The sequence below is a fragment of the Ipomoea triloba genome, chromosome 11, assembly GCF_003576645.1.
Source record: "Ipomoea triloba cultivar NCNSP0323 chromosome 11, ASM357664v1".
Classification (NCBI taxonomy): domain Eukaryota; kingdom Viridiplantae; phylum Streptophyta; class Magnoliopsida; order Solanales; family Convolvulaceae; genus Ipomoea; species Ipomoea triloba.
This window is the reverse complement of record NC_044926.1, coordinates 8,396,188-8,413,588: the sequence shown is the minus strand read 5'-3', so window position 1 is coordinate 8,413,588 and position 17,401 is coordinate 8,396,188. Positions and strand designations below refer to the sequence as shown.

General features: G+C 34.7%; 1 protein-coding gene across 1 annotated transcript; it reads right to left on the bottom strand.

Annotated features, from left to right (window-relative positions):
• Positions 1 to 6,613: 6,613 nt before the first annotated feature.
• Positions 6,614 to 7,810, bottom strand: LOC115995871. The gene has a single exon (XM_031235018.1). It carries the CDS (start codon positions 7,808 to 7,810, stop codon positions 6,614 to 6,616), a length of 1,197 nt encoding a protein of 398 aa, XP_031090878.1.
• Between the last annotated feature and the right edge of the window lie 9,591 nt (positions 7,811 to 17,401).

The window sequence follows — 17,401 nt, the reverse complement described above, 5'->3', positions numbered from 1 at the left end:
TTTAATAATAAAATTCTTCTTAGAATTATTGAGGTTATCTTTTTAAAGTCATTTAAGGAGAATATCATCTCATAGTCTCAACATGTTATTTGCATGATGGGATTTGAGATCCATCTTACCATTCTTGTATACCATGTTCTACTCTTTTGAATAAAGCTTGATTTAAAAATTATATTTAATTAACTAACATTTATCTTTTCAAAAAAAAAAATATTTATCTAATTACAATGCCACTATTGCAAAACAGCCTATATTTTCTTTGGCAAATCTACAAGATTGTCTTTCTCTGAGAATCAAACTCAAGTTCTCCGAAAATTCTTCCCCACAAAGAAAGTTTACTTACCACTTGAGCTACTCCATTGGGTTTTCCTAAAGCCTATATAAGATTACTCTTAAGATGCAAACTTAATTTACTCCTAAAGCCCATATAGGAAATGCTAAAACGATAGTATTGGGTGTTTGAATGCACTAAATTTAATTAGTCCATGATTAGTTTAATTTGACATTATCACATTAAACCGGCAAATATGGTCCACACTCCACAGTGCTGTGTGGACCACAGATCAAAACAATGTCGTTGAATTTTATGAGTTAGAATAATATACATTATGAGTTAGAATAATGTATTTTCTGTGTTAGAATAATGTACATTGTGTAACTTCTTGAGTAAGATAATGTACTTTATGAGTTAGAATAATGTACATTATGCTTTAGACAAATGAATTACTCCTTCCGGTGAACATTTTTGAAAGCAAAAATAGAGGTAGATTACTGCCATAAATCGGAAATAACATCAAAAGGGAATAGAGTCCCAATACAAAGAAGTAGCATGAGCATGGGCAATAGAAGCTAACTCGTATAAGATCTAGAAACTAAGCTAATAGCTAGAAGCCTAGAACACTAATAAAAGAAGTCATTATGGACTTACAATCATCAATAAAATAGCTAAGGTAGGAGTAGAGGCCAATATGTGTAGATGACAGGTACTGATGAAGAGTCGAACAATCCGTGATGAGCTCAACCGACAAGACACCTTAATTTTTGAACCAAGACAACACCTCCTTACATGCTAACGACTCGGGCATGAGGGGAGAATAGCAGCTAAGCAGACAGTCATTAACTGCTGCAATGAAGCGTCCTTCCGGTGAACATTAAGAATAAAACTAATCCTTAATTTATTTATAAAAAAAAAAAAACGCATTCTTTATTATTACTTTCCAAAGAAATTAATTGATAAAAAAACCCCCCAAAAAAAAAAAAAAAAAAAAAACCTTTTAAAGTGGGCTCTTCCTAGTGGTAGTTTTGGTTGGCCCAAAAACCGAAAGAGGTAAGGAATGAAATCATTCTTTAATGAATTTGGTTTATCCAATTATAAACATTCTGGTCCAGTTATTTGTTTTCACCAAAAAAAATACTACAAGCTTCTTCGAGGCAAATTATAGTGTGGAGCATAAATAAATGTATATTTTTATTATACTAAATGTACAATATTTGATATATTTTTAAATAATTTATTTTTAATACTCAAATAATGTATTTTTTAAAAATAAAAATTTTAATGTATTAAAAATATAATTTATGTCGGTGGTTCACAATATGATTGCTTCTTCAAGTATATGACTTTACCTAGTTCAAATAGCTAGTATGAACTAAATTAAAAACTAAAACAATGAAAATGTCCTATTTTTAAATAAAACCAAATAACAGAGTAAAAGACAAGTCAAACAACAAATTCTTTGTTAACAATGTGAATACGATACCTAGAGGTCAAGTAATTTCAAATTTCATGAAATGAAACAAACACCAATCCGTCAATTGTATACCAAATCTTTCTAGCCACCTTGGTTTCTCCCGATAATTTTTCTATTTATTATCTATCTTTTTTTTTTTTTGCCAAATATTTATTTTTAAATGGTTATTTAATTTTTTTGAATACAACTGACACTATTACATTATACTATATGTTCAAATATACTTTCTCAACCTATTGAAGCACAAATAGTTAATTTGCCTCCACTGAAGCTCGATCTCATGACCTCCAATATGGGAGAGGCACTACAGAATAAAGGTTCTTTATTAAATCTCAACCATTTATTTCGTCAAGATCTAGTGTCCAGAATAAAGAATTTCTTAATTTTTTTAAAACATGGTGGCATTATGGTAATTTAGTGTAAGTCTATTTTTTTTTCTTTGAGTGTATTATTTTCTCTCGTTGAATGCATATTGTTCCTTCTTTGGGTGCATTGTTATTTCTTTGAGTGCATTATTTATATTTTACCCTCTTTTTGGGTGCAATATTTTCCTTCTTTGACTTGAATTCTAAAATTTTATATATCCAACTAATAATTTCATTAATAATTCTTATTCAATTTTAGTACTAAAATTCATTTTGATTATTAAATGTTTATTACAATTTTAATTCATTTGAAATTGTTCCAAGTAGAGGTCAATATTGGAAGTGGAAATTTCCACAGCACATTAACGTAAGTTTGGGTGTGTTGTATAAGTTTGGGAATCTAAATAGTAAAGACAAAATAATTACAAAAATGATGAAACTCACTTAACAAAATTCATTTAATTCTTTTTTTTTTTTTTCTCTTTTGGGAAGTCTTTGTCAGCAAATAGACTCTGAACAATTGACACACGTGATATAAACGGAGTTGTTTAATAATATTAGACAACGTGCGGTGCCGACGTGTTCCCGACGGTGTTAGAAACCGACTTTGGTCAGCCGTCAATGCTTCACTGGTTAGACCTTTTTTTTCTTTTATTATTATTATTTTTTAACGTTAACGGTCAACAAAGTCAACCCAAATTTTGTGGTTTCAGAAACCGCCAAAACACTTACTGTTCATATTTCAGCTTAATTATTCTGAAATCCCAATAAATTTCTATTCCTCATTTTTCTCTATTTTCACACCTCAATTTCCATTGTGTCAAATCATGTCGACCTACATAAATTGTGACACGTGGATATATATATGTTTGTGTTAATGATCTTCCTATCTAACGCCACAAAGTTAGGGTCTTGAATTGTGTCGACTATTGAATACGTAAGTTTATTTAATTAACTTATGTGGTATATTTATAAATTTGATTTGAAAGATTTAATTTCGTTATCTATTTGCTAAGAACCCTGTTTATTAAGTCATGAAGTTTGGTCATCAGGTTAGCCATCGACAAGTCTTTGGCATTAATGCAATTTTTCCTATCCAACTTTGGTGGTGCAAAATTATTGACAAAAAAATATTTCGATTGCTTTGACTTTTCATGCGTGATACTTTTGTCATTCATGCATGGTACTGAAACTAAAATAGTTAAGAGTTAATAAAATATATGCCACGATGTTAAGGTATTGTATAGTGTAACTCAAAAAAAATATAAAAAGCATTGAAATATGATGCACTTCAAATAAACGTCATGCTCATTCGTCATTTAGTACAAATAATTTTTTGTTAAACTTGAGGTATGTTATACGAATTAATAAAATGTTCTCATAAAAATAATTAAGAATATATAGTTTTAGAAAAAAAAAATTTATAGTGTTGATTAATACATGTGTCTTTTGTATCTGGTATGGTTTAAAACTTTTACAATGCTGATCAATACATGTATGTTTTGAAGACATTATCGATTACTCTTGTACTCAATACAAACCTTAAAATTTGTTACATTTACTTACTTTTAGCGTAATCAATGTTTTTTTTTTAATTATATATAAATATAATATCATTATAAGAAAAATTAAGGTTAGTTTGCTATTCACGTTAATTAGACAGAAATTTATTATTTGACCAGAAAAATTGGGACTTTTCATATTTGACTAATAATATATACTCTCTCTATCCCATTTTACCTGTCCTGTTTACTATTCGTCAAACTAACTCTTTCTTCATTGCTTATTTTCTTTAGTAATTTTTAATTATTTTTAAATTTGATTTTTTGTGTTTAATAGTACTTTTAATGTAGTTTCTAAATATATAAATTTTATATACTAATACTAAATTTAATATTATGAAAATTTGAATTAAAAATAACTCCAGTCAAGCTTCGTTAACTGAATCAGACAAACAAAATGGGACGGAGGTAGTATTATTTTTTAAACAAATGATTGTGACTTGATGGTGTGATATCATGCAATGCGTCATGTTCAACTTTCGTTGGCAAGTGGATAATGCCATTTTCTACTCCCTTCGCCCTCGGCATTTATGTATGTGGCCATGTCGGAGGCAATTGGCAAATATATTTATTAATATAAATATAAAATATTTATTTATATGTTTTATGAATATAATATTACAGTGGACCCTATTTAGAAACTTCTAAACGGTGACAAGTCACTTCCGAATGCTAATTAATGAAAAGAGAATTAAAATTAAGCTTAAATTTTTTTATATACTCACTAAATTTATATATTTAAAAATTATATATCAAAATTATTTTTTTTGAAGCACAATGAGTCAACAGTTGCCTTCACTGAGGCTCAAACCCACTCACATCATCCATGTGGGAATGTTAATCTGGACACCAGATGCCACTTGACCACAAGGTCTTTGCCATATATCAAAATTATTATTAAATATAAAAATAAATTTACAAATTATAAGAAAATGTTAGAGAAAATAATCAAACGAAAAAGTGTTGAATTGTCAATAGTATTAAACATAACTGATAAAATGAGACATATGAATATAATATAATTTTTTTTAGTATTATTACCGACTATGTTACAATGTATTATCTGTTCATAACTAGTTTCTCAACCTACTGAAGCACAAAAAGTCAATACTATCCCTACCGGAGTTCAAAGCCATGACCTCACATTGTTGAAATTGAATATGCTTATAAATCAAATTGATTGATTCTACCTCGTACTAGAGCATCACCACCAATAGATATTGGGTGGTTTATGTCAGGAGAGATGCCACCATGACAAGAGAGAGAATATGACAGAAAGTGAAAAGAGATCACCTGCAAGTGAAGGTCCATGGAACAGTAATTTTTCTGACAATCTGATTAAATGCCCATGTGCTGCTGTGCGTGTTTTGCGCACAGCAAGCGCCCATGCCGGTGCGTGAACTGTATGCGCCTAGGCGCGCCTGACCACTTTATTTTTTATTTTATTTTATTTTAAAAAAATGATTTGTTTTAATTTTTTTCTCCCCTCCCATTTTCTCTTTTCTAATCATAATTACAAAAACTCTTCAAAAATTGCGAAAAAACTCTATTGATAAGGATGCTCTTAGGAAAAAGAAAAGGAATTAAATATTCTTATTAATCACATATGAAAAAAATCAATCATATATTACCACGTAAAAAAGTTATATTACGAAGAGAACATAGCAGTATAGCACTCATAATACACTTTTGTAAAGATCGTTCATATGTAGTTAATTGGTAAATGCTTATGAGGGCATTTTATAATAGATATTATCCACCCGGCCACATGAAGCTTCGATTATAATAAAATATATATATATATTATTAATTACTACGTATTACATTGTGGGCATGGCACAGCCTAGCTTAAATTATATTGTGTGTGGCTATGCCACCAGAGAGAGAAAATGTACCAAAGAACACTATAAATTTTTTTGTCAATGTTTAGTAACATAATTAACTTATCAATCAATTTTGACTTGTTTAATCATTATTAACTGTTGGATTTGATTAAACAATTAATATAAGTGTTTGATTAATTAATTATTTGTAACAGCTTAATGCTCTAAAATGTTAAAATTTTTCAATCAACTTTTTGAGAAAATCAATTTACATGTAATCAAATATCAACTAATTTATCAAATATCTTTCTATAATTAGCTAATGCTATCAACTAATCGAACACACTAACCCTAACAACTATTTACCAAACAACCCTGTAGTTACTCCAGTATCTATCTTCGTTGTTGAAAGCAGGACTCTGCAGGTTGCAGCTGCCACAATAATTCTCAATCTTAGAACAAAAAAAAAAAATGCTTTATTTTCCCATTTGTATGGCATATAATTGGTTGGAAATGAAAAGAGAGTGGACTGACGTTAAGGTTAAAATATGAGAAGCGTGTCAAAATTGTGCGTGCAATTGGGTCTGATCCCTTTTGGATGATTTCAAAGTGGGTGGACGACTTATTCGCGTGCTACTTGACTGCTGCCTGCCTTTTTTGCAACTTGTGTTGCGTACTTGAAAACTGCCTGCCTGGCCTGGCATGCAACTTGTTTCATTGCTCCGAACTCCAAACCTACTTGGCCTTGGATATATCTACAGCCGTCAAAACGGGCTTAGCCCGCCCCGTCCCGCGAAAAGGACGGGACGGGCTTTGATATTTTGGGCCCGTGTTTTGACGGAATTTTTAGTCCGTCCCGCTTAACTCGCGGGTTTTGGCAGGACGGACCGGCGAGGACTCGCCAAATGTATAATAAAAAATTATTAATATAAATAAATGCTATTATAATAAATTTATAACATTTAATATGTGTTATCAACTTGATTAAATTACTAACATTAGTGTGTATATACCCTGTTATATAATTAGTGTAATACTAATTGAATTTTGGCTTAAACTAATACACTAATTATATATATTTTTTTTTTGAAAACCAAAACCAAATTGGTAGATTAAAACAAATGAGCAATAGAGTTAGGAGGAACAGCCTCCCAATACAACGGATCTTCTTGAGAAAAAACTGTAGATGCTAAGGTATGAGCCCTAGTATTAGCAGCTCTAGGGATATAATGTACTGAACATGAATGGAAAGAGGACATAATAGATTTAGAGGCCTCTACTGAGAAGCCAACATAATAATATATGTCAACGTGTGTTGAAGTTAAGAGAGACCGTAATGTGGAGCAATCAGTGAATATGTGCACCGAATCCAAACCTCGACCCTTAAGCCATGAAAGAGCCTCCTTACATGCCAATGATTCCGCCATCAGGGGTGAAAAACACGCCGGGAGGCGCGAGGCGAAAGCTGCAAGAAAACCGCCATCGTGTGTCATGAGAACCGCCCCCACTGATGCCGCTTTGGAATGAGGATTGAAGCTTGCATCGAATTGGCAGTGCATGGCTACGCCAGAGAACTGTGATGGATGGGCATTTACGTGCGAATTTGCGGCAACCGACTGCGAGGACTGTTGCGACACCAGCTGGTCGGAGCTCGCAGGAGTGTGCACCCGACGCCAAGCAATTGCAGCAGATTCGGCCATCTTCCAGACTGTTGACGGGCGAGGCAGCTTCTTCTCCCAAACCGCAAGGTTCCTTGCTCTCCAAAGGTGATAAAGGACTGCTATCACAATAAATAAATTATCATTTGTTAGTTTGGAGACGGCGTCACCGAACCATGCAGCAAAATTATCCCCAACAACAATTGGTAGTTGCAATGAGGTCTCATGCCATACAAACTTTGCATAATCACACATAAGTAATGAATGCATGGTAGTCTCATGCATTAGACCACACATTGAGCATGTTGGGTCCAACTCCACTCTCTTTGTAATCAAGTTGGTAGTGGTGGGCAAGACATTAGATAGAGCTTTCCAGAGAAACAATTTCCATTTTGAAGGGCACCTAATCTTCCAAAGATGTAGCCATTTATCATAAATCCCGGGTTGCACCTCCACCTCTCCCATAATACGTCTATAACCCTCCTTCACTGTATAACATCCACGTGTCTCATTTGGCCAATACCAAGAGTCCTTATAATGCAGTGTGACAGGTACTTTTAAAATACGGTTAACATCAGTAGCAATAAACAAGTCCTGTAGGATTGAGACATCCCATGTTCTTGTTTCGGGGTCAATAAGTCCTGAAACCATCGCACCCTGTAACATACCCGGCATGGGAGTTTGAACCAAGGGATTAGGATCATCTGGCAACCACGGGTGTCCCTAGATGACAATGTCATTCCCATCCCCAATCCTTCTTCTCACACCATTACAAACAAGTTCATGGGCTGCTATGATGCTTCTCCAGCAGAAACTTGGGTTACCTCCTAAAGCAGCATCAATAAAAGAGGTTTTGGGAAAATACCTGGCTTTATACACCTGAGCCACCAGTGATTGGGGCCTCGTTCGAAACCTCCAAGCCTATTTTCCTAACATTGCAAGATTGAAAGCCCTCAAATCCTTGAATCCCAAACCCCCATATTTTTTAGGCACACACAAACTATCCCAAGCCTTCCAGTGTATACCTTTCTCGTTTCCAGAACCCCACCAGTACCTATTCATAGCTTTCTCAATAGACAGACACACCGAAGCTGGAAGGAGAAAGACGCTCATTGAAAAGGTAGGCATTGATTGAGCCACACTTTTCAGAAAAACTTCCTTTCCTGCCTGCGAAATTAACCTTTTATTCCATGAGCTAAATCTTTGTTTAATCTTGTCTTCGACATAGGAGAATACTGCCCTTTTTTCCTTTCCAATAAAAGACGGGAGTCCCAAATACTTGCCAAAGTTAGGGGCCTGTGTAACTCCCAAAACAGAAGCTACCTCAACCCTTACAGTTCCTGCAGTATTCCTACTAAAGCACACACTGGATTTGTGGAAATTTACTGCCTGTCCCGACATGCTTTCGTATTCAATGAGACACTGCTTGATTACCCCTGCCTCCTGAACATTTGCCTTGAAGAATAACAGGCTATCATCTGCAAAAAACAAATGTGAGATAGATGGGGCACCCCGTGCTATTCTGCAGCCATGAATAGACCCTCTAGCTTCTGCCTACTGTAACAACAATGAAAGGCCTTCAGCACAAATTATGAACAAATAGGGAGACAAGGGATCCCCTTGTCTAATACCTCTTGTGGGAATTACCTGACCAGCACTTTTACCATTCACCAGGAAACTGTAGGATACAGTTGTGACACATAACATTATCAAATCAATCCACTGACCAGCAAACCCCAAAACCATAAGCATATGGCGCAGAAAAGACCACTCCATGCGGTCATATGCCTTTGCCATATCCAGTTCTAGAGCCCCCCAGCCTCTTATGCCACACTGTTTTCTGTTTAGATAATGTCCCACCTCTGCTGCAATCAGAATGTTATCAGTGATGAGTCTATTTGGAATAAAAGCACTCTGGGAGTCAGAAATAATATTCCCCAGCAGAGGCTTCATTCTGTTTGCCACCATCTTGGCCATGATCTTGTAGACCACATTACATAAGGCAATGGGTCGCAGATCAGAAACCAGCTCCGGGTTGTTCTTCTTAGGAATTAGGACTACATTAGTATTGTTCAAGCCATTCGGAAAAGAACAACTGTCCAGACAATTAAGCACAAATGTAGTGACATCCCCTCCCACCACATCCCAATAATGCTTATAGAATCCCGGATTCATTCCATCAGGCCCTGGAGCTTTATCAGGGAACATCGAAAATAAAGCAGCCTTCACTTCCTCTGGCTGAAAAGGCCTAAGTAAGGCTTCATTCTGGCCTTGTGTCACCCGAGGCACAACAGATGCTGCAAAGGAACCCATAGAAGAAACAGAGCTAGATGAAGCAAAAATCTCACTAAAGTAATTAAGCACAACAGCATTCAACTCATCATCCTCAACCCACAAACCAGAATCATTTTTTAAACGAGTTAAAGTATTCTTCTTTTTGCGAGCAGAGGCATACCTGTGAGAGAACTTAGTGTTTGCATCCGCATTTTGCAACCAATGCTGCTTTGCTCTCTGGCGCCAGAAAACCTCCTCCTGCCTCTCCAAACGGCACAACTCAGCCTCCAACTCTTGATATTTAGTCAAGGAATCAGTATCAAGACGGCCATGTAGCTGAGCCTGCTCCTTCTTCAACCTCCTGATCTTTTTTCCCAAACTTATGAAAATGGTCTCCACCCCAACTCTGGAGCTTCTTGCCACAGAATTGTAGGCAATTCAGTAACCCGTCACCTCTCCCCTCTTGCCACGCAGCCTCGACCTGCTGCCTACAACCTTCATCATGTACCCATGCCATCTCAAACTTGAACTGCCTGCACGTGTCAGCAGCAGAGAACCCGCATTCCTTCACCCCCAAAAAGAGGGCAGAATGATCAGAGTTGCGAGTTAGAATATTAGTGACACTAGCAGCCGGGAGGGAGTCACACCAATCTGCCCGAGCTAAAACTTTATCAAGCCTCTCCTCCATCCACTCCTGAGTACCCTTACCCCTTCCCCAAGTAAATTGATGGCCTTGCATAGGTAACTGGACCAGGCCACAATCATCTAATGTCTCCCCAAAACCGCGTAGGAGACTATCCGGGTGTGGGTTACCACCCCTCTTCTCGTGCTGAAATAGGAGATCATTAAAATCACCCAGTACAACCCACGGCAAAGGCGACCTCCCTGCTAATGATTTCAAGAGATCCCAAGCAGCATTCCTACGACTTCTCTCCGGAAAACCATAGAAACCAGTCATTCTCCATGTCCCTAAACCAGTCACACAGACCTCCACATCGACATGATTAGTTGAAAAGCTCAACAACCTGGCAGTATTGTTCCTTTTCCAAAATAAAGCTAAGCCACCACTACGACCAACGGAATCAACATAGAATAAACCTTCGAAACCAATCTTAACCCGGAGACGTTCTGCATACTCCCGGTTCACTTTAGTCTCCATGAGGAAGACAAACTCAGGCTTCTTACGGGACACTAAGTCCACTACCTCTCGAACTGTATGTGGATTGCCCAAGCCACGACAGTTCCAACTTAACGTACTCATGATGACGGGCGGGCCTGAGAACCAGTGCCCGCCACATGCAAGTTTTTTGGAACCTCGGCCATGACAACATCCACAGTACTAGTCCCCTGCCGCCTCGTGCCTCTACCAGAACCCTCACGCCTACGCTTAGAGACTGCCACGACCGCCACATCACCGTCGCTGCGTTGCGGCACGGTTGAGACCGCCGATGGCGACTCACGGCTGACCGAAGCGGAACCGGGCCCGTCCTCCATCCGCGGCTGTCCCCCTACCGGCACAAGCCAATTATCACCGACTCCCCGAGGCCCCCGCCGCGAACCCGCACGAAGCTCTAGACCGAAAGGATACTGCTCAACTAGAACCCTTGCCTCACGAGCCTTCAAGCAAAACTTATGCACATGGCCCATCATACCACAGAAAAAACAATAGATGTGCAGTCGTTCGTACTTAAACGTAACCCAGCTCCAAGATTTATCTCGTTTCAACAATTTCATGCCCCTTTTAATCGGCCTATCGACCGGCAAAGCCACCCTTATACGGTAAAAATCCAGCCAAGGTGCCCCCGCGAAACGCTCATCATGCTTAACAAAGGTTCCGAGGTAATTGCCTACCTGTTCAAGAATCATGCTGGACGTATACCCTACCGGTAAATCATGTAGCTGAACCCACATATCAACCGTGTCAAGAGAGACATTCCCGGGTAGCATACCATCCGACACAGCTCTACAGATTAAGGTGAGATTCTCATACGACCAAGGGCCCTCGTCCAAAACATACTGAAGGTCTGACTCATGAAAGAACACGAACATGAATAAGTTTGGTTGTAGTTCAGTAACTTGGACGCCTTTAACCGGTTGCCAGACAGAAGCAAGAACTTGACGCATGTATTCAAGCTTTATCAATTTAGTAGACAAGAAACGACCAACCATCGGCCAAGTCGCTTGCTCAGCATCATTCACCTCTCCCGCGCCATCAAGGATAGGCTCAAACACGGCTTCCTCCTCCTCCAACGCCATGTCTGCCCACCGTGTTGCGAGCCTGCCAACAACTTCGTCCGCCGCAGTCGCCATGCACACACCCTCGTCAAGACAGGAAAGAGAACGCCGGATACAAACCCGGAAAAACAAGGGAAATCGACGGGAAAACCTAGCAGAAACTAGGAGAAAGAAAAAACCCTAGCAAACCCTAGGGAGAGATGATCACAATTAATTTAAGTGAGACTTTGTAATTAAATTTCTTTTAAGTTTTAACTAATTGTGAAAGATATAATACACTAATTATATAATTATATTAATTTTTAAACTGTAAACAGTAACTAATACAAATACTAATTGAATTTTTGTTTAAACTAATACACTAATTATATAACTATATTAGTTTTCAAACTGTAAGTAAACAGTAAATTAAACTACTACACTAATGTAAACAGTAAACTAATACACTAATATATATATATATATATATATATATATATATATATATATATATATATATATATAAAGTTAAAAAAAATTAGTACATTGTATAAATGATTTGTTATTGACTTATGGATTACACATATGTATTTGACTATTTATTAGTTATTATTGTGTTTAAAAAATTGCTATATGTTTAAACTATCCAAATTATTTTAGTATATACTTATAATATTTTTTATATTAATTTTTATTTAAATTTAAAACTTTTAAATTTTAGCGAGCCCCCGCCAAGGCCCGTGGGCTTAAGGCGGGGCTGGGCGGGCCGACCTCTATTAGGCCCGTATTTTAAAAGCCCGCTCCCGTCATATGGCGGGTTTTGACGGGCCCGGGCCCGCCGGCCTGTTTCGATAGCTATAGATATATAATGCGTTTAATCTTTACTTCTTTCACTTTACATTATCATAAAATTTAAACTAGATTTCACTTTTAATCAAGTGATTATTATGCTATTATACTACATGAATTAGTGAGTTAGTCTTCAACTTTTAATTTGACCGCAGTCCACTTTAATCTTACAAGTTATTAACTTTATTTACATTATGGTCTCATTTGGTTATATATTACAATTTTTATTAAATTAACATTAATTTTTAGGACAAATCAGTAAATTTACGATCTTAATTTAATTTGAAAAATATAATGTTCATAAATAATATAATAAACAATAATTTGATAGTTCGTTTCTATGTTATATCATTTAAGAGCATTTTTAAAAGTAGGAATAATAGAAGATAATTATCAAATTGTTATAAAAATTAATGTCAATTGTAACATGAGCTACCCTAATGGGTTAACAAGTATATGATTTGATTACCCGTATAATTACAAAACATATTACCTAATTTAAATCAAGTATCAAGAAGAGTATTACACGTCTTTCTTGGTTGAGCCCGTCACACCATGTCTTTGTAGTGTAATTTATATCTCTTATGTAGTTTGCAAATTATTACAGTAATAAGGTTTTCTAGTTTTGTGGTGAGTTTAGAAAAATCCATTAGGTACAATCTCATAGAATGAATTAAGAAGAGTATATATTAAATATTACATATTTACATGTCCCTCTCGGTCAAGCCCTAGCATCAAATATTTTTAATGTGATTTATTTTAATGTGTAATTAATTTACAAATTATACTACAATATTATAATTTACTTAATGCATACTCAAAGAATGATTAAAAAAAGTATTACTCCAACAAGTGTGAATTTTTACTCCATAGCACGTCAAAAAAAAAAAAAAGACAAAAAAAAGACAAAAAGTAAATTGAAATCTAACACATATTTTTACTAAAAGTGAATTCTAAGACAATGGTGAATTTTTACTAAAAAAAAGTATTACTCCATAACACGTCAAGTGTGAGTTTTTACACCGACACGTGATTGAATTTTGTTTTTTTGTTTTTTGTTTTTTTTTCCCATTAATAAAAGACAAAAGTAATTAATGGCAGCTTGACCAAGTTTTGTACGGTAGGGCCCTGTGTCCAAGTGGCAAGGACCGGGCCCCACAAAAGTACACTTAAAACGGTCCAATGGAGGTCGTCCTGAAATTATTTTCTACGTATAATTGTGAATGAGATATCAACCTAAAGAGTTTTATTACATATACTTTCAGATTTTACTCTCTTAATTTTATTTTTTGATGTGATTGATTTTAATAAGTTATTTTTTTACTGTAAATTTTAATAATATAAGTGCTTACAACAAAATTTTATATGTGAAAATAAAAATTAAGAATGTAAAGTGAGATTACACAAAATATTTTCTTTTAACATAAGTGAATCTTGAAAAAAAAAAAAACAGTGGTTTTAAATGTAGCTGTGACTTGTGAGACACATGTTTTGAAGTATGACAAAAGAGATGACAAGATAAACCCACAAAAGTTGAATTCTAAGCACCATTATCTAATCTTCTTCTTTCTTGTTCAACACAAAAAAGTATACATCTGCATACCAAGACGCACGTGGTATCATCATTTCCTGTATTTTGTGCGCGCTAACTATTTCGTAATCACATATTTGATGACATTTTAACCAATTTAAACCATGGTCTAACCATAGATTGTTGATGTGATAATGCTTGTTTTCTGTTTAACCTTTTTTTTTTTCTTCCATATCTTCATACGTTGATTCAATCAAATTATTAATTTTTTCTTGGCTCATCATGGGCTTCGTCCAACAATTCCTCTCTCGGTACTCGCTAGTATTAATTAGACTTGGCTCTAATATCACTTTTTAGGATCAAGCGTTTACCACTATACCTAAAGTTATAGCTTACAGCAAAGACGTAACTTTATTTCCTTATATACTGTCACAACATTTTTGAGAGGTAGGATGCTAGACTTGGCCTTTTACCGGCCTCCACCTAACAATTCCCCTAACTACCAATTGCTGGATTTGGTCTATCACCGACATTCGCCCAACAGTTCTAAACTGAAAATATGATACATTTCAACTATTTTTTACAAGAGATTTAGTCATAGTAACTAAACGTTGCAAAAAATGAAAGTTGTGCATCAAATATGGTAAAAACGTTACTTGATAATCAAATATAGAAGTGACATAATAGGCGTAAAACCATAAGTGAAAAGTAATTTATATAAGTCAAATGATTGAAGTATATATTTTTAAAAGTATAATTAATATTATTCCCTGTCGTAATACGTGCTATGAATGGAATATACTATTTGTAACATTCACAGACGTATGTATGAAGTTCAATAATATAATTCAGCTGTAAGAATAATGTAGTACAAGTTTGATTTGTAGTCCTAAACAAATAGTCAGTCCTAAACAAACATCCAACAAGTCTTAGGCTGAACTTGACGTTGTAATTATAGCAATAAATTGGATGTGGACAATTATATATTTATATATAATTAGATTAGTAAACCCGGTTCATGCATGCATGTGGACACACATAGAAAATAGTAAGATTAAAAGATAAGAAATGAAGAAAAATAGTTTATTTGGGAGTAGTTAACAAAAGTTGATCTGAAAGGTTCAATGAACACAAACCCTAGGTGCTATCTAGCTGGTTTTGGCATGCTGTGGATTAAAGACCTGCCGGGTCATGGGACATGGGTCCGGTCCATGCCAAAGTCCCTTGAAAAGGCTTTCTTTATTTTGACTTTATTATTCCTCTTTTTTTTTTTTATTTTATTAATAGTTTAAAGTGAGTAGTTTTAAAACTTGAATTGAAGAAAGTGGGTGTGTGGGTGGGGACCGGACCGGAAGGTGGATCACCGCCACCTGGGTGGGCGGGCCGGGCCTCGCCTCCTGATTACGACGCATTACTACCGCGCCGTCCAAGACGAATTTTGTGGCGTATCAATTTGCCTGCTATTACTTCAACTCCACGACCAATCACACTTCAATCTACTTATTTTCGATACTACTATACACGCATATACCATATACATACGTATATATGGACATATGGAACAATTATTTATATTATGACAAAAACTTGTGTGAGACCGTCTCACCATGAGACGGGTCGGGTCGGGACAATATGCAAATGTAATACTTATTATGTCCAAATGTAATACTAATCAAAAATAAAATTATTGTTATTTATAAGGGTAAATGTAATACTTTTAAGGTAAAATACAATATTTTTACATTTTAATTTAAAAGTATTACATTTTTCCTCAGAAGTATTATATTTTCCCTTAGAAGTAAGGGGAACTTGTCAACATTACTTATTATGAAAGCAAGGGGAACTTGTTGAAGAATCTCTTCGGAAAAAAAAAGCATTTTTTATCCACACAATTAAATTGGAAGAATATTTGAACCAATAATCAAGATAATCGCATGTATTTTACAAATTTTGTTTATACCAATTAACATTGAAATGTCAACTTGAAAACTCATGTTGAGAATAGATTATATTCTTTAAATTATATATTAAATAATTAATACATTTTAATATTATTTATTACTTTTTAACTTTTACATGCAATACGCAAATAACCTAACAATTTAAGATCATAAGCTTGATCAAAAGTGCAAAATATAAAAGTTGAGGAAAGGGGAAAGGTGAAATTAGTGAAAGCAATCGTTATATTACGGATCAGGGTTTAGCATACGTATTGTGGATTCTTATCCAGATTATGTATGTGCAGTTAACATATTATATAACTTTAGCTTATTTACTTACAGGTTACATATATATTGTTAATATGCATATAATCAATTAAATAAAAGTACATAATATGTTAGCTGCATGTATATAATTTGAATTAATCAGGGTTAGTAATGTACATAATACTGATAAGAGACCATATATAGTACACAATATAATTTGCGTTCGTGAAGGTAGTGGGTGGTGAGGACCTACGGTTGAAGTCATGCATTTTGATTTCAAAGTCAAGTTTAAGGTTTAATTAACCTGGATAGGATTAATGAAATAGCGTTAAAATAGTGGAAAAACATGTCAATTATTACAATTAAGTTTTATTTGGTTCTAGTCAAAAAAAGTTTTATTTGGTTAATGACACACTAATTAAATTGGTGATTGGCCTTGTCCCCTTTATCCCATTTCCTACTAGTAGCCTGCCAACTTTGACACCAACTTGCTTTTCATTCAATCTTGCCCTCATCTCCTAATAAAGTCATTTGATGTTTCTAGGTACATAGTTACAAAACAATTAATTATAAATTAAAGTATATGCCTAATAAAATTATATATTTAACGATACTTTTTTTAATTAAGTACAATAAATTAGGTTAAAATATTAATTTGATCCATATATGTTTGTCTGTTAAATGTTGTAATGTCATATTTTATTTAAAATTAATTTTATAAGCGTATGATATGTTAAAATTTTATAACCTGAATAAAAACAAAATATTCACTTTTCATTAATTAAACACATTTTTTTAAATTAATATTGACACATAATAAGTGTAAATGAATGTTATACCCTTCATTTATGTCCGTTTTTTCGTTACGTTTATGTATACATTATTCTATAAAAGTTGTACCCATTTTCACTGTTTTTAACGCATTTGATACTCTTTTGTAAACTAAATGCATTTTAGTGTAATAATAGTTTACTAATCACACTTGAATTATGTAACTTGTCCAATTGATAATACATTTACCAAAGAAATTGTAAATTATAGTTTAACATTACACATAGAATTAAATTGCTGGTTCAAATAATAAAGACTAAGGTAATTAAATATTCACCAAAGGATTAGTGGACTTGTGGTTGAAGTCATTCGTTTTGATTTCAAAGTCAAGTTTAA

Coding starts and splice junctions, on each gene's coding strand:
- LOC115995871 (XM_031235018.1), bottom strand. CDS start 7,810: ATGGTTTCAGGACTTATTGACCCCGAAACAAGAACATGGGATGTCTCA.